Genomic DNA, 26,286 nt, shown 5'->3' with positions numbered 1-26,286 from the left:
CAAAAGGCAAGCCATCAAGCGAGATCTAAAGATCTTTAGAAAGGTCTGGAGGTGAGTAGAAGTAGCAAGAAATAACTCATAATCTTTTTCAAAAATTGAAGATTTGAAGATCTCCATGTAGGTATATTATCATTAACTTCAATGCCATATCCTTGTGGTGGATCATGTGCATACACTTCTTTTTGGAATTTGTCTGCCTAGGGTCCCCAGCCCCTTCCCTGCAGGCTGGCATACGATAAAGATGCCCAATTCCATGAGTACATGGACCCGTATCCTTCTAAAACAAAGTAATGTTTTGATTTTATGCTAAACCTTAGATTTTTACAAGAAGATATAAGTAACATTCTCGTTCAGAGGAATAGGAAACTCCACCATAACTCCAGTTAAACACAAAAGATTGTCAGTAATTGACTTCAGCTCAGTTATCTGTTTTGTAAGCTACCATGCTTATGCAAGAAATTACCAAAAAAGTATGAAATATATATATAGGTGTCGTCATACTTTGTATGCCAATGGTTACACCGTGAATAATAATAATAAAAACGAAGCTGCATCATTAAGAGTATAGTCTTATGAACTCATTACCCCAAAGGATTTCATATTTTCCTGGTGCAGTAACTAGTGCATCCTTGATCTGCAAGAGCTTTAGAAAGGTCTGGAGTAACGATAAGACTCTCAGAGAAATGTATTGGTTTGATTATTCTGTATACGAATTTCTGATGTCCCTATTCCTGATGAAACCTTTTCAAGGGTTTGGCCATGACTGAAGGGTCTACATAACTGGTGAAATTCATGTCCTTGCTTTTCCTTTTGATATATATATATATATATATATATATATATATATATATATATATATATATATATATATATATATATATATACTGCATGGATATCATTGGTGTTGGTATACGGCTGGGTACTTACTTATATGTCGGTATTATTCGCTGCTGGATTTATTGGGAAAATGGCCATCGACAACGAGATGGCCATTATGCAACAATTAAAGGTAAAAGCGAAGTTTAGAATTGCATTTTGTTTATGAGTTTATGATTTAACAGTGATATTAATTTTTGTTTATGAAATTGTTAGTAAGAGTTACACGTAAATAATGTATTAGTCCCTCCTGCACTCGTTTTCTTTGGTGAACGTTTTCTATAATGTGACGTAGTCGGAGTGTAAACGACCTGTTGTCTCTCCATGCGGCGGCAAAAGGAAGACTTGGAGACTTTAAAGTTCATAAATATGTGCAGTTATCGTTGGTAAAGAAACTTCTAACAAACCTCAAAAGTGAAATAGATTACTAAGGCATGAGAAGAGTGACATAAACCGGAAAAATGCGGATCGAGAAGTGTTATGTCTGCTCCAGTAAGATTTACCCGGGCCACGGGATCGTCTTCGTGAGAAATGACTCAAAAGTAAGTGTTATCTCGTTGTTACTGACACCTGAAGGTTAATTGTATCACAGTGACATTATGGTAAGTGGTACCATGGTACCATATGTGCTTTTAAGGTACTTAGTAAAAAATTTAGGTACCCATTTACTGTTATGGTCGGAATACCCACGACGCCATTTGCAAGCAGATGTAGACTTGTTTTTACAGAAATTTCCATGATTTTATTTTTGTTATGAAGTAAAACATATTTATATGAGTAAAGAATAATATTTAAAGCAATTGTGTAAGTAAAAGATATAAAGTTACACTTGTGTCGACGGTGCATGTGCTGAGCCCCTATGGTGGTGTTCCGCTGCCGGACGTAGGATGTAACCCCCACCTCAGGACTACCTGCGGGTCTACGGACGGAGATATTTGCTGCATGTTTTTTTTAGATATATTTTAGATGTGTTTTATATATATATATATATATATATATATATATATATATATATATATATATATATATATATATATATATAATATATATATATAAATATATATATATATATATATATATTTTTTTTTTTTTTTTTTTTTTATACTTTGTCGCTGTCTCCCGCGTCTGCGAGGTAGCGCAAAGGAAACAGACGAAAGAAATGGCCCAACCCCCCCCCCCATACACATGTACATACACACGTCCACACACGCAAATATACATACCTACACAGCCTTCCATGGTTTACCCCAGACGCTTCACATGCCTTGCTTCAATCCACTGACAGCACGTCAACCCCTGTATACCACATGACTCCAATTCACTCTATTTCTTGCCCTCCTTTCACCCTCCAGCATGTTCAGGCCCCGATCACACAAAATCTTTTTCACTCCATCTTTCCACCTCCAATTTGGTCTCCCTCTTCTCCTCGTTCCCTCCACCTCCGACACATATATCCTCTTGGTCAATCTCTCCTCACTCATTCTCTCCATGTGCCCAAACCATTTCAAAACACCCTCTTCTGCTCTCTCAGCCACGCTCTTTTTATTTCCACACATCTCTCTTACCCTTACGTTACTTACTCGATCAAACCACCTCACACCACACATTGTCCTCAAACATCTCATTTCCAGCACATCCATCCTCCTGCGCACATCTCTATCCATAGCCCACGCCTCGCAACCATACAACATTGTTGGAACCACTATTCCCTCAAACATACCCATTTTTGCTTTCCGAGATAATGTTCTCGACTTCCACACATTTTTCAAGGCTCCCAAAATTTTCGCCCCCTCCCCCACCCTATGATCCACTTCCGCTTCCATGGTTCCATCCGCTGACAGATCCACTCCCAGATATCTAAAACACTTCACTTCCTCCAGTTTTTCTCCATTCAAATTCACCTCCCAATTGACTTGACCCTCACCCCTACTGTACCTAATAACCTTGCTCTTATTCACATTTACTCTCAACTTTCTTCTTCCACACACTTTACCAAACTCAGTCACCAGCTTCTGCAGTTTCTCACATGAATCAGCCACCAGCGCTGTATCATCAGCGAACAACAACTGACTCACTTCCCAAGCTCTCTCATCCCCAACAGACTTCATACTTGCCCCTCTTTCCAGGACTCTTGCATTTACCTCCCTTACAACCCCATCCATAAACAAATTAAACAACCATGGAGACATCACACACCCCTGCCGCAAACCTACATTCACTGAGAACCAATCACTTTCCTCTCTTCCTACACGTACACATGCCTTACATCCTCGATAAAAACTTTTCACTGCTTCTAACAACTTGCCTCCCACACCATATATTCTTAATACCTTCCACAGAGCATCTCTATCAACTCTATCATATGCCTTCTCCAGATCCATAAATGCTACAAACAAATCCATTTGCTTTTCTAAGTATTTCTCACATACATTCTTCAAAGCAAACACCTGATCCACACATCCTCTACCACTTCTGAAACCGCACTGCTCTTCCCCAATCTGATGCTCTGTACATGCCTTCACCCTCTCAATCAATACCCTCCCATATAATTTACCAGGAATACTCAACAAACTTATACCTCTGTAATTTGAGCACTCACTCTTATCCCCTTTGCCTTTGTACAATGGCACTATGCACGCATTCCGCCAATCCTCAGGCACCTCACCATGAGTCATACATACATTAAATAACCTTACCAACCAGTCAACAATACAGTCACCCCCTTTCTTAATAAATTCCACTGCAATACCATCCAAACCTGCTGCCTTGCCGGCTTTCATCTTCCGCAAAGCTTTTACTACCTCTTCTCTGTTTACCAAATCATTTTCCCTAACCCTCTCACTTTGCACACCACCTCGACCAAAACACCCTATATCTGCCACTCTGTCATCAGACACATTCAACAAACCTTCAAAATACTCATTCCATCTCCTTCTCACATCACCGCTACTTGTTATCACCTCCCCATTTACGCCCTTCACTGAAGTTCCCATTTGCTCCCTTGTCTTACGCACCCTATTTACCTCCCTCCAGAACATCTTTTTATTCTCCCTAAAATTTACTGATAGTCTCTCACCCCAACTCTCATTTGCCCTTTTTTTCACCTCTTGCACCTTTCTCTTGACCTCCTGTCTCTTTCTTTTATACTTCTCCCACTCAATTGCATTTTTTCCCTGCAAAAATCGTCCAAATGCCTCTCTCTTCTCTTTCACTAATACTCTTACTTCTTCATCCCACCACTCACTACCCTTTCTAAACAGCCCACCTCCCACTCTTCTCATGCCACAAGCATCTTTTGCGCAATCCATCACTGATTCCCTAAATACATCCCATTCCTCCCCCACTCCCCTTACTTCCATTGTTCTCACCTTTTTCCATTCTGTACACAGTCTCTCCTGGTACTTCCCCACACAGGTCTCCTTCCCAAGCTCACTTACTCTCACCACCTTCTTCACCCCAACATTCACTCCTCTTTTCTGAAAACCCATACTAATCTTCACCTTAGCCTCCACAAGATAATGATCAGACATCCCTCCAGTTGCACCTCTCAGCACATTAACATCCAAAAGTCTCTCTTTCGCACGCCTGTCAATTAACACGTAATCCAATAACGCTCTCTGGCCATCTCTCCTACTTACATAAGTATACTTATGTATATCTCGCTTTTTAAACCAGGTATTCCCAATCATCAGTCCTTTTTCAGCACATAAATCTACAAGCTCTTCACCATTTCCATTTACAACACTAAACACCCCATGCATACCAATTATTCCCTCAACTGCCACATTACTCACCTTTGCATTCAAATCACCCATCACTATAACCCGGTCTCGTGCATCAAAACCGCTAACACACTCATTTAGCTGCTCCCAAAACACTTGCCTCTCATGATCTTTCTTCTCATGCCCAGGTGCATATGCACCAATAATCACCCACCTCTCTCCATCAACTTTCAATTTTACCCATATTAATCGAGAATTTACTTTCTTACATTCTATCACATACTCCCACAACTCCTGTTTCAGGAGTATTGCTACTCCTTCCCTTGCTCTTGTCCTCTCACTAACCCCTGACTTCACTCCCCAGACATTTCCAAACCACTCTTCCCCTTTACCCTTGAGCTTCGTTTCACTCAGAGCCAAAACATCCAGGTTCCTTTCCTCAAACATACTACCTATCTCTCCTTTTTTCACATCTTGGTTACATCCACACACATTTAGGCACCCCACTCTGAGCCTTCGAGGAGGATGATCACTCCCCGCGTGACTCCTTCTTCTGTTTCCCATTTTAGAAAGTTAATACATATATATATATATATAATCAGATGATTTCTGTTGGGTGTCATCTATAATTAATTTATTAATTTCTGTGGGATGTCATCTATAATTAATTTTTTTATTTCTGTCTCAAATGAAATTAATTTTGGAGTCTGCATTACAAATATGTGATTTTTTTTCTTTCAGAAATTATATTGCCTGTGGAGGCAGGTATCACACGGGCTTTCCTAATGTCACGTAGACTAATTAGTTCATGACAAAAATTTGGGATGTTGTGTTGTCTGGTATCATCGTTTGGGATGCTGTATAAACATTGTTAGTTGAATCTTTCACATTTGCCGATGATACAAAGATAGGGGTTGTAATTGACTCGGATGAGAATTCATTGAATTTGCAGAGGGACTTTTAATAGATTATCAGAATGGGCGGGTACATGGAAACTTGGAATTCAACATAGATAAATGCAGAACCCTTAGAGTGGATAAAGACAGGAACACTCATTACAAACTGGACAATGCTGCTATTGGTAAAATAGAATGCGATTCAAGAGATTTAGGGTTGCTGGTGAGCAAGGATCATAAGCTGCGGCAACAATGTATTAATGTGTGTAATAAGGCTAATAGGATGTTAGGGTTCGTTAATAGGGGCTGTTAGGAATGAAACTCCTAGAGTATTATTGCAACTTTATCTTGCATTGATGAGACCACATTTGGAGTATGTGGTACAGTTTTGGGCTCCATACTATGCAGTTGAAATAGGCCGTTTAGAGAGAGTACAGAGGCGACAAAAATTATTTTAGTAATTAGAAACTTCACTTCTGAAGAAATTTTAATTGAATTTACACTCACTGAAGAGGAGGAGGGCTAGAGGGGATATGATTGAAGTTTTTGAATGGGTGAAGGGCATTAATGAATGTAATATAAATATAGTTCTTGGAATGGTGCCACCAGATAAGAAATAATGGATTTGAATTAGAAACAGATTCAGGATGGCTGTGGGTAAATATTGGTTTGGGAATCAGGTATTACATACGTGGAACAAACTGCCAAGTACAGTAGTGGAAGCTAGGTAGATAGCTTTAAACAAAGGTTGGATATGTTTAGGGTTCAGGAGGTTGGTTTTAGCGTGAACAGACTCGGGACCTGCATAGCATGCAGTGTCTTCACTTTTTATGGTCAGTTCAGGGATTTTGAATGTGTATGCCTGCAGGCTGCAGCTTCCAACAGCTTGGTCGCCCAAGACCCAATCCAACAGCCTGGGCCATGGGGTGAAGGCCCCCAAAGAGTTCATGAGGTATTTGCCATGTGTATGCCTCACCTGTAGTGAACAGAATAAAGTTGTCAATACCTTGTCCATAGTGAATGGGTTAATTTAAGGGGAACCACATTATTTCAAATAATCCATTAGAAATGGTAAGGTGGTAGTTTGGGTTTTCTAAAGTAAGAGATAAAAATCCATTTTATCTTAGCATCTAAGCTACCTTTTGGAAATGGCTGCCTGTATTTTAGGTGCTTTTTTGATTTATTATGATTTAAAGTACAACCCTGGAGGATTGATCTGTTTTATCTTTTGTACTGAAAGATATCAAATAAAGTGATAGTAGTATTGTAATGGAATAGTGAGTAATACACTTTTAAAGATTCAGAAGGCAAGGTTTATCAAGATTTTTAACATGTATAGTAACTTCTGAATGATATTACATAGAATGATATTAGTATTGTAATGGAATAGTAAGTAATACACTTTTTAAACTTCAGAAGGCGAGGTTTATCATTTTTAACATATATAGGAAGTATACCAATCAAACCCATGATAGAATTGAAATATAGGATGTGACAGAACTCCCAAAATATTCCACAGTAACACATTTTGTGTTGTTTAGATTGCTTAAGTTGTGCGCATATGTGCCGACAGAGCAAGATTTGATGAATTGACACCACCTACAGGAAATATTTTGTGGACAAAAACAAAGATTATTTTGTGTCATTGCTCCTACCAGGTTGGTTTCTCTAAATGATGAAATAAGCAAAGGAATTCAAACAGTAACAGACTATTGTCTATTTAAGAAATGAATCTGGTATAGTAAACTACCACAAAACAAGTGGTATATGCCTTATTTTATCGAGGGAGAAGTAAACAACTTGTAATGGGTGCATAACAGTAAGGTAGATATGTTGAGGCCTATACCATTTTTTCCTGGATGTTTGCTTCTACTTTTTTTTTCTTTGTTTCTTAAAAGACATAGTTGTTTTCTTTGTGATATATTGGTATAAAAGATTTATTTTAGAGTAAGAATGAATCTAGTCAGAACATTAAGCAGAATATGGTAATTTTTCACAGGAATCTTTGTATATTTATTTATGAAAAAAGAATTATTCTACCGGCTCATTTGAATGCTCAGTTCATAGAGCATATTCTGTTATTGTGGTAACATTCGGAGTTTTATTTTACCACAGATGACGAGAATTGGATGAAGGCAGCAAGTATGAATGTAAACATATTTATGCATGAATGTGTCTGTGTATGTATATGTATTTATTTATTTATATATTTATTTATTATACTTTGTCTCCCGTGATAGCGAGGTTGTGCAAGGAAACAGATGAAAGAACGACCCAACCCACCCACATACACATATATACAGACACGTCCACTCACGCACATGTACATACCTATACATCTCAACGTATATATATATATATATATATATTTTTTTTTTTTTTTTGTCGCTGTCTCCCGCGTTTGCGAGGTAGCGCAAGGAAACAGACAAAAGAAATGGCCCAACCCACCCCCATACACATGCATATACATACGTCCACACACGCAAATATACATACCTACACAGCTTTCCATGGTTTACCCCAGACGCTTCACATGCCCTGATTCAACCCACTGACAGTACGTCAACCCCGGTATACCACATCGATCCAATTCACTCTATTCCTTGCCCTCCTTTCACCCTCCTGCATGTTCAGGCCCCGATCACACAAAATCTTTTTTTACTCCATCTTTCCACCTCCAATTTGGTCTCCCACTTCTCGTTCCCTCCACCTCCGACACATATATCCTCTTGGTCAATCTTTCCTCACTCATTCTCTCCATGTGCCCAAACCATTTCAAAACACCCTCTTCTGCTCTCTCAACCACGCTTTTTTTTATTTCCACACATCTCTCTTACCCTTACGTTACTTACTCGATCAAACCACCTCACACCACACATTGTCCTCAAACATCTCATTTCCAGCACATCCATCCTCCTGCGCACAACTCTATCCATAGCCCACGCCTCGCAACCATACAACATTGTTGGAACCACTATTCCTTCAAACATACCCATTTTTGCTTTCTGAGATAATGTTCTCGACTTCCACACATTCTTCAAGGCTCCCAGAATTTTCGCCCCCTCCCCCACCCTATGATCCACTTCCGCTTCCATGGTTCCATCCGCTGCCAGATCCACTCCCAGATATCTAAAGCACTTTACTTCCTCCAGTTTTTCTCCATTCCAACTTACCTCCCAATTGACTTGACCCTCAACCCTACTGTACCTAATAACCTTGCTCTTATTCACATTTACTCTTAACTTTCTTCTTTCACACACTTTACCAAACTCAGTCACCAGCTTCTACAGTTTCTCACATGAATCAGCCACCAGCGCTGTATCATCAGCGAACAACAACTTACTTCCCAAGCTCTCTCATATATATATATATATATATATATATATATATATATATATATATATATATATATATATATATATATATTTCCTTTAGAGTGGGTCCTGCGTTACGAGCGTGTATGGGCGTTTATGCATATGTATGAGTTTATGAGTGGATGGGACATTCTTCGTCTGTTTCCTGGCGCTACCTCGCTACCCCGCCACACGTGAAATAACAACCCCCTACCCCCCATGTGCGCGAGTTAGCGTTAGGAAAAGACAACAAAGGCCTCATTCGTTCACACTCACTCTCTAGCTGTCATGTATAATGCACCGAAACCACAGCTCCCTTTCCACATCCAGGCCCCACAAAAATTTCCATGGTTTACCCCAGAATCTTCACATGTCCTGGTTCAATCCATTGACAGCACGTCGACCCCGGTATACCACATCGTTCCAATTCACTCTATTCCTTGCACGCCTTTCACTCACCTGCATGTTCAGGCCACGATCACTCAAAAGCTTTTTCACTCCATTTTTCCACCTCCAGTTTGGTCTCCTACTTCTCGTTCCCTCCACCTCTGACACATATATCCTCTTTGTCAACCTTTCCTCACACATTCTCTCCGTGTGACCAAACCACTTCAAAACACCCTCTTCTGCTCTCTCAACCACACTCTTTTTATTACCACACATCTCTCTTACCCTATTATTACTTACTCGATCAAACCACCTCACACCACATATTGTCCTCAAACATCTCATTTCCAGCACATCCACCCTCCTCCGCACAACTCTATCTATAGCCCACGCCTCGCAACCATACAACATTGTTGGAACCACTATTCCTTCAAACATACCCATTTTTGCTTTCCAAGATAACGTTCTCGACTTCCTTACGTTCTTCAACGCTGAAGAGATATATGTGAAAGTCACCTCTGGGAAGAGAAAATGAAGACTGCTTTCGTTTAATATGTCATCGGACTGAGTCTGTCTGAGGATGTATTGAAGGAAAGTTGTCACCGTTTTTGTTTTCTCTTTCCATGTGGTGACTGTTGCATATATATATATATATATATATATATATATATATATATATATATATATATATATATATATGTGTGTGTATATGTATATGTATATGTATATGTATATGTGTATATATATATATATATATATATATATATATATATATATATATATATATATATATATATATATATATACGTATGTGTAGTGTATATATATATAATGTATATGTATATATATATATGTATGTGTGTATATATGTATATATATATGTATATGTGTATATATACATATGTATATATATGTAATGTATGTGTATGTATATATATGTGTATATATATATATATATATATATATATATATATATATATATATATATATATATATATATATATATATGTATATATATATATATATATATATATATATATATATATATATATATATATATATATGTATGTGTGTATATATGTATATATTCTTGTGAGTCCACGGGGAAAATGAAACACATCTTCCCCGTGGACTCATGGGAATGTCTTGATCACGCGCAAAATTGTGATCCTTTCCAATATATATGTATATGTATGTATATGTGTGTATATGTATGTATATATATGTATATATATATATATATCCCTGGGGATAGGGGAGAAAGAATACTTCCCACGTATTCCCTGCGTGTCGTAGAAGGCGACTAAAAGGGGAGGGAGCGGGGGGCTGGAAATCCTCCCCTCTCGTTTTTTTTTAATTTTCCAAAAGAGGGAACAGAGAATTGGGCCACGTGAGGGTATTCCCTCAAAGGCCCAGTCCTCTGTTCTTACCGCTACCTCGCTAATGCGGGAAATGGCGAATAGTTTGAAAGAATGAAAAGATATACATATGCGCGAAAGAGAGACTTTTGGATGTTAATGTGCTGAGAGGTGCAACTGGAGGGATGTCTGATCATTATCTTGTGGAGGCTAAGGTGAAGATTTGTATGGCTTTTCAGAAAAGAAGAGTGAATGTTGTGGTGAGGAGGGTGGTGAGAGTAAGTGAGCTTGGGAAGGAGACTTGTGTGAGGAAGTACCAGGAGAGACTGAGTACAGAATGGAAAAAGGTGAGAACAATGGAAGTAAGGGGAGTGGGGGAGGAATGGGATGTATTTAGGGAATCAGTGATGGAGTGCGCAAAAGATGCTTGTGGCATGAGAAGCACGGGAGGTGGGTTGATTAGAAAGGGTAGTGAGTGGTGGGATGAAGAAGTAAGATTATTAGTGAAAGAGAAGAGAGAGGCATTTGGACGATTTTTGCAGGGAAAAAATGCAATTGAGTGGGAAATGTATTAGAGAAAGAGACAGGAGGTCAAGAGAAAGGTGCAAGAGGTGAAAAAGAGGGCAAATGAGAGTTGGGGTGAGAGAGTATCATTAAATTTTAGGGAGAATAAAAAGATGTTCTGGAAGGAGGTAAGTAAAGTGCATAAGACAAGGGAGCAAATGGGAACTTCAGTGAAGGGCGCTAATGGGGAGGTGATAACAAGTAGTGGTGATGTGAGAAGGAGATGGAGTGAGTATTTTGAAGGTTTGTTGAATGTGTTTGATGATAGAGTGGCAGATATAGGGTGTTTTGGTTGAGGTGGTGTGCAAAGTGAGAGGGTTAGGGAAAATGATTTGGTAAACAGAGAAGAGGTAGTAAAAGCTTTGCGGAAGATGAAAGCCGGCAAGGCAGCAGGTTTGGATGGTATTGCAGTGGAATTTATTAAAAAAGGGGGTGACTGTATTATTGACTGGTTGGTAAGGTTATTTAATGTATGTATGACTCATAGTGAGGTGCCTGAGGATTGGCGGAATGCGTGCATAGTGCCATTGTACAAAGGCAAAGGGGATAAGAGTGAGTGCTCAAATTACAGAGGTATAAGTTTGTTGAGTATTTCTGGTAAATTATATGGGAGGGTATTGATTGAGAGGGTGAAGGCATGTACAGAGCATCAGATTGGGGAAGAGGAGTGTGGTTTCAGAAGTGGTAGAGGATGTGTGGATCAGGTGTTTGCTTTGAAGAATGTATGTGAGAAATACTTAGAAAAGCAAATGGATTTGTATGTAGCATTTATGGATCTGGAGAAGGCATATGATGGAGTTGATAGAGATGCTCTGTGGAAGGTATTAAGAATATATGGTGTGGGAGGCAAGTTGTTAGAAGCAGTGAAAAGTTTTTATCGAGGATGGAAGGCATGTGTACATGTAGGAAGAGAGGAAAGTGATTGGTTCTCAGTGAATGTAGGTTTGCGGCAGGGGTGTGTGATGTCTCCATGGTTGTTTAATTTGTTTATGGATGGGGTTGTTAGGGAGGTGAATGCAAGAGTTTTGGAAAGAGGGACAGGTATGCAGTCTGTTGTGGATGAGAGAGCTTAGGAAGTGAGTCAGTTGTTGTTCGCTGATGATACAGCGCTGGTGGCTGATTCATGTGAGAAACTGCAGAAGCTGGTGACTGAGTTTGGTAAAGTGTGTGAAAGAAGAAAGTTAAGAGTAAATGTGAATAAGAGCAAGGTTATTAGGTACAGTAGGGTTGAGGGTCAAGTCAATTGGGAGGTAAGTTTGAATGGAGAAAAACTGGAGGAAGTAAAGTGTTTTAGATATCTGGGAGTGGATCTGGCAGTGGATGGAACCATGGAAGCAGAAGTGAATCATAGGGTGGGGGAGCGGGCGAAAATCCTAGGAGCCTTGAAGAATGTTTGGAAGTCGAGAACATTATCTCGGAAAGCAAAAATGGGTATGTTTGAAGGAATAGTGGTTCCAACAATGTTGTATGGTTGCGAGGCATGGGCTATGGATAGAGTTGTGCGCAGGAGGGTGGATGTGCTGGAAATGAGATGTTTGAGGACAGTGTGTGGTGTGAGGTGGTTTGATCGAGTAAGTAATGTAAGGGTAAGAGAGATGTGTGGAAATCAAAAAAGGGTGGTTGCGAGAGCAGAAGAGGGTGTTTTGAAATGGCTTGGACACATGGAGAGAATGAGTGAGGAAAGACTGACCAAGAGGATATATGTGTCGGAGGTGGAGGGAACGAGAAGTGAGAGACCAAATTGGAGGTGGAAAGATGGAGTGATAAAGATTTTGAGTGATCAGGGCCTGAACATGTAGGAGGGTGAAAGGCAGGCAAGGAATAGAGTGAATTGGATCGATGTGGTATACCGGGGTTGACGTGCTGTCAGTGGATTGAATCAGGGCATGTGAAGCGTCTGGGGTAAACCATGGAAAGTTGTGTGGGGCCTGGATGTGGAAAGGGAGCTGTGGTTTCGGGCATTATTGCATGACAGCTAGAGACTGAGTGTGAACGAATGGGGCCTTCGTTGTCTTTTCCTAGCGCTACCTCGCACACATGAGGGGGGAGGGGGATGGTATTCCATGTGTGGCGAGGTGGCGATGGGAATGAATAAAGGCAGACAGTGTGAATTGTGTGCATGGGTATATATGTATGTGTCTGTGTGTGTATATATATGTGTACATTGAGATGTATAGGTATGTATATTTGCGTGTGTGGATGTGTATGTTTATACATGTGTATGGGGGTGGGTTGGGCCATTTCTTTCGTCTGTTTCCTTGCGCTACCTCGCAAATGCGGGAGACAGCAACAAAGCAAAATATATATATGCACACAGACATATATACACATACACATGTCCATAATTCATACTGTCTGTACTTATTCATTCCCATCGCCACCCCACACATTCTTCAAGGCTCCCAGAATTTTCGCCCCCTCCCCCACCCTATGATCCACTTCCGCTTCCATGGTTCCATCCACTGCCAGATCCACTCCCAGATATCTAAAACACTACTTCCTCCAGTTTTTCTCCATTCAAACTTACCTCCCAATTGACTTGACCCTCAACCCTACTGTACCTAATAACCTTGCTCTTATTCACATTTACTCTTAACTTTCTTCTTTCACATACTTTACCAAACCCAGTCACCAGCTTCTGCAGTTTCTCACATGAATCAGCCACCAGCGCTGTATCATCAGCGAACAACAACTGACTCACTTCCCAAGCTCTCTCATCCCCAACAGACTTCATACTTGCCCCGCTTTCCAAAACTCTTGCATTCACCTCCCTAATAACCCCATCCATAAACAAATTAAACAACCATGGAGACATCACACACCCCTGCCGCAAACCTACATATATATATATATATATATATATATATATATATATATATATATATATATATATATATATTAATCGAGAATTTACTTTCTTACATTCTATCACATACTCCCACAACTCCTGTTTCAGGAGTATTGCTACTCCTTCCCTTGCTCTTGTCCTCTCACTAACCCCTGACTTCACTCCCCAGACATTTCCAAACCACTCTTCCCCTTTACCCTTGAGCTTCGTTTCACTCAGAGCCAAAACATCCAGGTTCCTTTCCTCAAACATACTACCTATCTCTCCTTTTTTCACATCTTGGTTACATCCACACACATTTAGGCACCCCAGACGCTTCACATGCCCCGATTCAATCCACTGACAGCACGTCAACCCCGGTATACCACATCGCTCCAATTCACTCTATTCCTTGCCCTCCTTTCACCCTCCTGCATGTTCAGGCCCCGATCACACAAAATCTTTTTCACTCCATCTTTCCACCTCCAATTTGGTCTCCCTCTTCTCCTCGTTCCCTCCACCTCCGACACATATATCCTCTTGGTCAATCTTTCCTCACTCATTCTCTCCATGTGCCCGAACCATTTCAAAACACCCTCTTCTGCTCTCTCAACCACGCTCTTTTTATTTCCACACATCTCTCTTACCCTTACGTTACTTACTCGATCAAACCACCTCACACCACACATTGTCCTCAAACATCTCATTTCCAGCACATCCATCCTCCTGCGCACAACTCTATCCATAGCCCACGCCTCGCAACCATACAACATTGTTGGAACCACTATTCCTTCAAACATACCCATTTTTGCTTTCCGAGATAATGTTCTCGACTTCCACACATTTTTCAAGGCTCCCAGAATTTTTGCCCCCTCCCCCACCCTATGATCCACTTCCGCTTCCATGGTTCCATCCGCTGCCAGATCCACTCCCAGATATCTAAAACACTTCACTTCCTCCAGTTTTTCTCCATTCAAACTCACCTCCCAATTGACTTGACCCTCAACCCTACTGTACCTAATAACCTTGCTCTTATTCACATTTACTCTTAACTTTCTTCTTTCACACACTTTACCAAACTCAGTCACCAGCTTCTGCAGTTTCTCACATGAATCAGCCACCAGCACTGTATCATCAGCGAACAACAACTGACTCACTTCCCAAGCTCTCTCATCCCCAACAGACTTCATACTTGCCCCTCTCCAAAACTCTTGCATTTACCTCCCTAACAACCCCATCCATAAACAAATTAAACAACCATGGAGACATCACACACCCCTGCCGCAAACCTACATTCACTGAGAACCAATCACTTTCCTCTCTTCCTACACGTACACATGCCTTACATCCTCGATAAAAATTTTTCACTGCTTCTAACAACTCACCTCCCACACCATATATTCTTAATACCTTCCACAGAGCATCTCTATCAACTCTTATCATATGCCTTCTCCAGATCCATAAATGCTACATACAAATCCATTTGCTTTTCTAAGTATTTCTCACATACATTCTTCAAAGCAAACACCTGATCCACACATCCTCTACCACTTCTGAAACCACACTGCTCTTCCCCAATCTGATGCTCTGTACATGCCTTCACCCTCTCAATCAATACCTTCCCATATAATTTACCAGGAATACTCAACAAACTTATACCTCTGTAATTTGAGCACTCACTCTTATCCCCTTTGCCTTTGTACAATGGCACTATGCACGCATTCGGCCAATCCTCAGGCACCGTGAGTCATATATATATATATATATATATATATATATATATATATATATATATATATATATATATATATATATTTTTTCATACTATTTGCCATTTCCTGTGATAGCGAGGTAGCGTTAAGAACAGAGGACTGGGCCTTTGAGGGAATATCCTCACCTGGCCCCCTTCTCTGTTCCTTCTTTTGGAAAATTAAAAAGAAACTGAGAGGGGAGGATTTCCAGCCCCCCACTCCCTTCCCTTTTGGTCGCCTTCTACGACACGCAGGGAATAGGGGAGAAAGAATATATATATATATATATATATATATATATATATATATATATATATATATATATATATATATGTATATATTGCTTTGCTGCTGTCTCCCGCATTAGCCAGGTAGCACAAGGAAACAGATGAAAGAATGGCCCAACCCACCCACATACACATGTATATAAGTAATGTGTGTGTACGTGTATGTATATACATGTGTATGTGGATGGGTTGGGCCATTCTTTCGTCTGTTTCCTTGCGTTACCTCGTAATGCGGGAGACAGCGACAAAGCAAAATAGATAAATAAGTAAAGTATATATATATGTATATGAGTGGTTGAGCCATTCTTTGTCAGTTCCCTTGCGCTACCCCGCTGACACGGGAAACAGCGGTTAAGTGTAATAGAATGAGTAAATATATATTTCTAATAATGTTTCAGGTACTGCGTGAGCTTAACACTTTACCTATTGTTGCTTAAATTAAGCTACTTTTCCAGATATATCATACTTTGCTGTTGTCTTATGTGATCATGAGTAAAAAGTAATGTTCAAATTCACACTCAAAATCTGGTATCATATTCAGTGGAATGAGATTACATAAAAGTGAAACATCAGGAAAATTTTACCTTATAACTTCCTTAGCCATGTTATATGAAACAGATCGTTTGTCAATATTGTGTGTATACCAACAGTGGTTACAGTCATGAGAAATAAGGCTTAGGAACGGACACACTCGCCATAAATGGCATACACATACTTTTGATATCTTAGATGCATTTCTGATATTGTTTCAGTTTGTAGTGTTAAGAGAAATGTAGTTAATTCTGGAGAATGATTTGGAGCATTTTATTTTATTGATCAGTGTTAAATAAAAGCAGCAGTGGCGAGGGTTATGAATATTGGGAAAATATCAACAGAACCTATTTTTCTCTGAAAAATATATTAATTATACGGTTGCCATGTGCAAGCTGTTGTTTGGCATTGCTTTTGTTCCTCATGATACAGTTGGAGACCATAACAATAACAAGCCTTTCCGTTAATGTTGAAATCAAGATAAACTGTGGCTACTCGGATTAGGTAAAGTTTTCTTAGGTTCTGTTGATTTTTGACAAGCAATCCAATTATATTGTATGTTAATTAACCCAACTTTTTTTCCTGTTGATTTTTGACAAGTGACCCAATTATATTTATGTTAACCCATATTTTTCCTAAGGTTTATGAGTGTTTATTAGCATTAGCTTATTTGATATCATAGAGTGAAGTACAATGCTCCATCAAGAACCAGAAATTGCTTATTAATTCTTATACTTGCTTGCTTGCTTTCTTTTACTTAAACAGGATTAAAGGTAGTTAAGAATTGCCATTTATTTAACCTGCAGTTGTCGTTGACTACTTTGCATCTTGATATTCAAGGGTTCATGAGGCTTTTCTGACCAGGATAGGGATGTTATATGTTGATTAGAGTATTTTCTTGAAACTTCTATTGTGTATTTTGTCATGGATCATGAATTCCAGTATTTGGTTTGTGTTTTTCAGATTTTTAGCATCTCAGAACACACCGATTCAAAAAGTTTGATGATAAAATTCTAGAAAATAAACATGCTCAGGTATTGTGAAATATTACCAGAATCATTTGAGAATATGTTGTTTATTTTGGGGATAAACATGAAACTGAGGGATATGCATGTTTTTATTGACTTGCTAAAGAGTTGAATTTTTTTTTGTGTATTTGTAGAAAATGCACACCTGATGTGTGTATTTTCAAATTTTAGATAGGTCTTTGATTTCTGCTTACAGTATTATTGCAGGTATTGATGTTTTAAATCCAACTGCAGTATAATCCTCTTTTTGGAAGGGTTTGAAAGATAAACACTTCATTACTTGATTTTATAAAGGCTGTTGCATTTGAATCTTTGTTATATTTACAATCTTTGTTTAATTAATTCCCCTTCATTACTTTTTTGTCATGTTTCATTGTATGATTTATTGAAAGATTCCCATAGACTTGAATATGCTTAGAAGGTAAATTTTGTTGATTTTTGGTGTTGTATGATTTTAATTAGATTTTATTATATCTGTGATGACAAGTCCAACTCCAGGTAATTATGCTGTGGTTGTCCTCTTACTTTTTGGCTGACTTCTTTGCTTGCTTGCTTCGATATTTTTGAGTTCATAGAAATTAGGCTGTTAACTCTTCTGATCATGTCTCAGAACATGGTTTCTGTTTGTTCTTGTTTGTTTTTTAGCTTTGTCTTGTGGTTGTTACCTTGGTTTCTGCCAGTGTCATTGATTATGGCATGCGGAACTTATCAAGCCACTATTCATTGCAGGAATACAGACAGTATAGTTGTTGGTATTTGGAAGGTGGGGCATTGTGGTATCATTTCCTTTCCCAGTAATACTAAACTTTGGAACTCTACTTTCTCATGTCCTCTGACGTGTATGTACTGTCCCTTGATAACTGCCAAGCTTTCTCCTTTTACAAAACTTTCAAACCATGACAAGAACCTTTGACATACTAGTAGGAGTTAAAGGGTATTAAACTTTAGCTCATTCAACTCAGTAATCTGTCCCGTAATAACTTTTAAGCCTTTTCCTGTACAAAACTTTTACCCCATGACAAGAAACTTTAATTTAACATCATGGTTTCTGTTGAAATTGTTGAAAGGTATTAGAATTTATCTCATTTAATGCCGTAATTTTTCAGTGATTTTATTGAACGATACTGTAGTAAATTTTGGAGTTGGGGAAGTGGCAGCACAAACAGTATTTCTCGAACCACTTGAATGTAATACATAATTGGTGTTTAGATGAATGTATTGATTTTAATGGTTGATGTTAATTGTGTTCCATGAACATGTCAGAAATGAGATTTAGATTATGTATCATGCTACTAATATTGTGATAAAGTTTGTTTGTATGGGACATAATTAAGGATTCTTTCCCCTTCCAGATATTCAGATTTTGCCGGTCAAAATGTCATAAGCTTTTCAAGAGAAAGCGTAACCCGCGTACATTACGCTGGACGAAATCATTTAGGAAGGCAGCTGGCAAAGAGTTGACTGTTGACCCTTCCTTTGAGTTTGAGAAGAGGAGAAACGTGCCTGTGAAATACAACCGAGAGCTATGGCAGCGTACAGGTGGGTAATAGTGGAAAATTTAGTAAGGATTTTGTGTGTATGTATGCATACATTAGTGTAATTGCCAGATTTTATAGAGTGGAAGGCTTCTACACATTTATGACCTTAGCTTCTAAGCATTCTTCATTATCATGTTTTGAAATCAGTGTACAGCTTTTATTATCATGATCCCCAGGTGAATATTACCATTTATATACCTGCTTGGCCAGTGGCTGCCAATCAACCTGCTTACTTGTACTTGATGCACCCCATTGATTTAAATGTTCAGTGATAAATATAAACAATTTTCAAGTACTATATTATCTTTTACATAGACTTAAAGATATGACAAGAAGCATGGTGACAACATTGTTGTGAATGTGGTAAAAGACACGTATAAAGACACTACCTCATTCACACGGAAAATGGCAAATGTGTATAAAGATAAATGTGCATTGCCCTGACGTTATATACCCAATAGTATAGCTTTCTATATTTTGGCCCTGTATATTGAATTAAGTACCATATAAAGTTAGTCAGAGGGCCTTGATGTTAAGAGAATTTCAGTCTGTCATATGTAATTGTACAAGTCTCTGCCATTCTTAATCATTGACTAGCTTCATTTTTCAAAATATCTTGTAGGGATATGAAAATCATAAATTTTGAAATGTATCAATGTTTAATCATGTGTTATTGCCAACAGTGGAAGCAGTGAAGCAGGTGTCTGAAATCAGAACTAGGAGAGAGTCCAAGTTTGTAATGGATCGTTTACTGAAGGGTATAGAGAGTGAGCGTGTTGCAGACTTTGTGGAGGTCAGGAAGAGTTTGAGCGTAATTCAGTCTCCTGCTGCTGGTCTCAGGGTAAGTTTTGCCATGTGTATCATGGTTATGCACACCACAAAGGAATCGCAACCATTTTGATGACACTTAAAGATGATGATGCATTGCTTTATTGTTAGTGTGCTGCATTGCTTTAGAATAGTTACCTTAATAAGTATACATTGATACTTTATAATTGTATCTTGTGAGCTTCAGTGCTTCATTTTTTTTTTCAAATTTACTTCCAGATGCTAGTAAAAGAGGTGTATGGGCATTACATACAGTGTGAGTGATTGGAAGATGTACAAGAGAAAATGGCAGAAGGTCAAGGGGAAGTAGGTAGTAGTAGCGTGGAACATTAGGTGGAAGTAGTTTGTGGGAACATTGGGTTAGAGCATCTGAAAACAGTGTTAGTTAACTTCTGCCAGTGGCCTGTTCAGGCACTACAAGCTAAGAAGCGTCACTGGAGTTCACCAGTTATGGAGACTTTTGCCATAGCCACCCTCTTGAGGAAGTTCCCAAAGGGAATAGACATCAGAGATGGAAAGATAGATAATATTTTGCCAGGAAGGCAGGAAATGTTGCTTTCCAAATTATATGTAAATTTAGTACTCCAAACATGTCATGTGGTTGGGTGTTATTTGGATCCATGTAGATTCCCATGTTTTTACAGCATATGTGATTTGACATTTCTTTAAAGACAACACAATCTGGATCACCATGCAGAAGTTTCTCTTCTATCATATTGATTTCAAGTAGTCTGTCATCAATGCTGAGAATGCCAAGGTCTTTCCACACATTCGATATTTAACTTTAGTGGTTTTTTTGGGCAACCAGGTATGATTCTTAAGGCTTCATTTTGCATGTTATCATGTCTGTTGATACGTTTGCTGTTAGGTAGAAATAACGTTGTTGTGTGATAGTCTGTGAGAGACCTGATATAAACTAGATACATCATATTACCCTCTCACATTTGAATTTATCATTAGTACTTTATCTCTTACATCAAAAATGCTGACACAATCATTCAGCTCTCGCATTTTACCATTCTACATACAATCTCACCTGGTATTTCTTCACACAATTGTCCTTTCCAAACTCACTGACACCACAATCTTCTCCACAACATTCTCTTATGTTTTGAAAACCTCTTCAAATCTTCACCTTTGCTTCTGCAAGATAGTGATTACACAGCTCATCAGATGCCCCTTTCTGCACATTTACATCCAGAAGTCTCTATTACACTCCTATCAATTAATATGAAATGTAGTAATGCTTGCTGACCATCTCTCCTACTCACATACGTATGAGTATATCTTTCTTTTTAAGCCAGTTGTTCCCAATCGCAAATCTTTTTTCAGCACACAAATCCACAAGCTCCTCACCATTTTCATTCACAACCCTGGATACCACATGTACACCAATTATACCCTCAACTGCCACATTGTTCACCATTGCATTCAAATCAACCATTATCAATAACCAGTCTTATCTGGGACCCCAGTACTGCTGACACACTGATGTCACTTAGCTGCTCCCAGTACACTTGCATCTCGTGGACTTTCTTCTGATGACCAGATGCATAAGCACCAATAATCACCCATCTCCCACCATCCACTTCCTCCTTCCCCTTTACTCTTTGAGTTTCATTTCACTCAAAGCCAGAACATCCAGGTTTTTTCCTCAAACACACTACCTGTCTATCCTTTCTTCTCATCTTGGTTACTTTCAGACATCCCAGGGTGAGCACTCCCTGTTTGACTTCTGTTTCTTCTTTTAGAAATTGAAACACAAGAAATGGGAGGGTTTCCACCCACCCACTCCTGCCCCCTTTAGTCCCCTTGCACAACACGTGGGGAATACTTTTTTACATGTGTATTTATGTATATTACCAATTAATTCTTCAGCGAAAGAAAGTGGTAGAAGAAATCAAGATGGATGAAGAAGTGGCAGAGCGGATGGAAGCAGGACCTTCTGAAGAAAAGGAAAAAGAAGTGAAAGAAAAGATTGTGGAAGAGGAACGGATGTCAGAAGATGAAGACAAAATTGAAGAAGAGGGAGATGGTAGTGACGGTGATATACAAGAGGAGGGAGATGATAGCAAAATACAAGAGGATGATACTGACGGTGGAAGTGATGAATAAGCAATGAAAATATAGTCACATAAAATATTGGAAATATTTGACAGCAAGGAAGTCTTCAAAATTTTTGTGTTAAAGTGGTTGAGTTTGTTTAAATTCTTTAATTTCTGTCATATAAATCTTATCTTTAACCAATTAGTAATACATATCAACAGAGTTAATACTTTGAATCTCTAATAACTTTTGATGCTCGAATATCAAGAGAAAGAAATACCTTGAGCTTATTGTTTGTAATTACTACAGTTGAGATTTTTCAAATACTATATTGCCATATACTCATTGATCAGACTCAGTCCTTATCACTGTTACCAAAAGCTATTTATGCATTTAAATGATTTAGTTTAGTATGAGCAAATTCAGTGTACACTTTCCATGGAAAAAGAATATCTATATGACCATAATCAGGTGATAGAAAACCACAAGGTTACAGAAGAGACTTTATTTTAGAAATTAAGAATAAAAGTTTATATACACTCCTTGTTGGTCATAAGGACGAGCTTTCCTCATTGCTCTCTTCACAGAGGCCTCCAATATGAACTGAAATATTTAAAGTATGCATATTACTTTTGCTTATGTAATATTGTCTGTCTGTGTATACATATGTATACGTTGAGATGTATAGGTATGTATATGTGCGTGTGGACGTGTATGTATATACACGTGTATGTGGGTGAGTTTGGCCATTCTTTCATTTGTTTCCTTGCGCTACCTTGCTGAAGCGTGAGACTGACAAAGTATAATAATAATACTTATTATACTTAATCGCCGTCTACCACATTAGCAAGGTAGCACAAGGAAACAGCCAAAATAAAGGCCCAACCCACCCACATACGCAGGTATACACAGAAACTCCCACACACTCGTGTACATTTCAAAATATACATGCTCACATAATATATATATATGTATATATATATATATATATATATAAATTGTTTATACATTAATTTATAAATAGTTTACATGTTTGTTATACATGTAAACTATTCGTATAAATTGTTCATACGTATAAACCGTTGATATGTATAAATTTATACATATAAATTGTTTATACATAAAGTTTGTGTAAATTTTTATATGTATAAATTTATACATATAAACAAATAATTTATATGTATTTGTTTATACATATAAACTGGTTATACATATAAGCAAACAATTTGTATGAACAATTTATACATAACTGTTTATACGTATACACAAAATTTATACGCAAAGTTTATACGTATAAAGTTTATATGTATACAGTTTATACACATAAACTGTTTATGCATATAAACTCTATACGTATAAAGGTTATATGTATAAACTTACTTTATACGTATAAAGTTTATATGTATAACTTTATCCGCATAAACTTTATACGGATAGTTTATACATATAAACTATCCGTATAGTTTATACGTGTAAACTATCATTCCGTATAAAGTTTGTGTATAAACTGTATACATATAAACTTTATACCGAAAACTGTTTATACATATAAATATCCGTATAAAGTTTATATGCATAAACTTTATATGGATAGTTTACATGTATAAAATTTAAATGGATAGTTTATGCATATAAACTTTATGTAGAGTTTATACATATAAACTGTTTATACATATAAACTTTATATGTATAAAGTTTATACATATAAACTTTAAATGGATAGTTTATACGTATAAACTTTATACTTATAAACTGTGTACACGTATAAACTATACGGATAGTTTATATGTATAAACTATCCATATAAAGTTTATACGTATAAACTATCCATGTAAAGTTTATACGTATAAACTATCCATGTAAACTTTATACGGATAATTTATACGTATAAACTATCCATATAAAGTTAATACGTATAAACTATCTATATAAAGTTTATAAGTATAACAATTATACGTATACTTTATATGGATAGTTTATATGTATAAAGTTTATACGTATAAACTATCCATATAAAGTTTATATGTATAAACAGTTTATACGTATAAACAATCCATGTAAAATTTTACGTATAAACTATCCATATAAAGTTTATAGGTATAAACCGTTTATACGTATAAACTTTATATGCATAGTTTATACATATAAACAGTTTATACCTATAAACTATGCGGACAGTTTATACATATAAACTGTTTATACGTATAAACTCCGTATAAAGTTTATACGTATAAACTCCGTATAAAGTTTATACGTATAAACTGTTTATACGTATAAAGTTTACATGGATAGTTTATACGTATAAACTGTTTATATGTATAAACTTTACATGGATAGTTTGTACGTATAAACTTTACATGGATAGTTTATACGTATAAACTTTACATGGATGGTTTATACGTATAAACTGTTTATACGTATAAACTATATGGATAGTTTATACGTATAAACTGTGCATCCATATAAAGTATACATATATAAACTTTATATGGATAGTTTATACGTATAAACTTTATATGTATAAACTTAATATGGATAGTTTATACGTATAAACTGTTTATACATATAAACTATCCCTATAGTTTATACGTATAAACTGTTTATACGTATAAACTATATGGATAGTTTATACGTATAAACTATACCGGACAGTTGATACATATAAAGTTTATATACGTATAAACTATCCATATAGTTTATACGTATAAACAGTTTATACGTATAAACTATACAGATAGTTCATACGTATAATCTATCCATATAGTTTGTATAAACTGTTTATACGTATAAACTATCCGTATATTTATACGTAAACTGTTTATACGTATAAACTTTACATGGAAAGTTTATACGTATAAACTGTTTATACATATAAACTATCCGTGTTTATATGTATAAACTGTTTATATGTATAAAGTTTACATGGATAGTTTATACGTATAAACTTTATACATAAACTATCTGTATAAAGTTTATACGTATAAACAATCTATGTAAAATTTATACGTATAAACTATCCATGTAAAAAGTTTATACGTATAAACTATCCATGTAAACTTTATACGGAGCTTATACGTATAAACTGTCCGTAGTTTTTACGTATAGTTTACAGGTATAAACTGTTATATGTATAAACTATTCATATAGTTTATACATATAAACGGTTTATACCAATAAACTTTACATGGATAGTTTATACGTAAAATTTTACATGGATTGTTTATACATATAAACTTTATATGGATAATTTATACGTATAAACTATATACATATAAACTATCCCTATAAAGTATACGTATAATTGTTTATACTTATAAAATTTATATGGATAGTTTATACGTAGAAACTTTATATGGATAGTTTATACATATAAAGTTTATATGCAGTTTAAACTTTACATGGATAGTTTATACGTATAAAATTTATATGGATTGCTTATGCGTATAAACTGTTTATATGGATTGCTTATGCGTATAAACTGTTTATACGTATAAACTATCCATGTAAAGTTTAAACTGCATATAAACTTTATATGTATAAACTATCCATATAAAGTTTATACGTATAAAGTTTGCATATAAACTACGTAAATTTTGTTTATACATATAAACAATTTATATGCATAAAATTTATGTATAAACGTTACATATAAAAACTTTATAGGTATAAATTTACATGTATAATCTATAAATATATGTATTAATTTTGTTTATATTTATAAAGTTTATACATATGAACAATATATCTATAAAGTTTATACATTTAAACAATTTATACATATAAACTTTATACATATAAAACAATTCATAAGCATAAATAATTTGTATGTATAAATTTATGTATACACTATACATATAAAGATTATACGTATAAATTTATACATATGAACTTTAAAGTTTATACATAAGCAATTTATATAACTTGTTTATATGTATAAAGTTATATGTATAAATTGTTTATACGTGTAACCAATTTATACATATAAACAATTTATAAAAAAATTTTAACGTAAAAAAATTTATACATAAGCTTCATACGTTGTTTGTAAATTTATATGCAAATTTTACATAATTTATGTATACATTTTATACAAAAATTTATACAAATTGTGTATAGTTTACACATATTCTTATATGTACAAACGATTTATACGTAGTTTATAGACAAAATTTATACGTATATAAAATTTTCACTTATAGTTTATACATACAAACAATTTATACATACAAAAGGTTTATACATATAAACTACATGTAAATTGTTTATATGTCTAAACTTTATAAAGTTTTTGTTT

At 36.5% G+C, this 26,286-nt stretch overlaps 1 protein-coding gene across 1 annotated transcript; it reads left to right on the top strand.

Moving 5' to 3' along the window:
- Window positions 1-1,172: 1,172 nt before the first annotated feature.
- Window positions 1,173-22,531, top strand: RpL24-like (ribosomal protein L24-like). Its single transcript, XM_071662014.1, has 4 exons — window positions 1,173-1,418; window positions 18,933-19,119; window positions 19,802-19,959; window positions 21,825-22,531. The coding sequence occupies exons 1-4, from the start codon at window positions 1,338-1,340 to the stop codon at window positions 22,059-22,061; spliced, it is 663 nt and encodes a 220-aa protein (XP_071518115.1). The 5' UTR covers window positions 1,173-1,337; the 3' UTR covers window positions 22,062-22,531.
- The last annotated feature ends 3,755 nt before the right edge of the window (window positions 22,532-26,286 follow it).

The sequence above is a fragment of the Panulirus ornatus genome, chromosome 5 (assembly GCF_036320965.1).
Source record: "Panulirus ornatus isolate Po-2019 chromosome 5, ASM3632096v1, whole genome shotgun sequence".
NCBI classification, from domain to species: Eukaryota; Metazoa; Arthropoda; class Malacostraca; order Decapoda; family Palinuridae; genus Panulirus; species Panulirus ornatus.
This window is presented reverse-complemented; position numbering and strand designations above follow the sequence as displayed.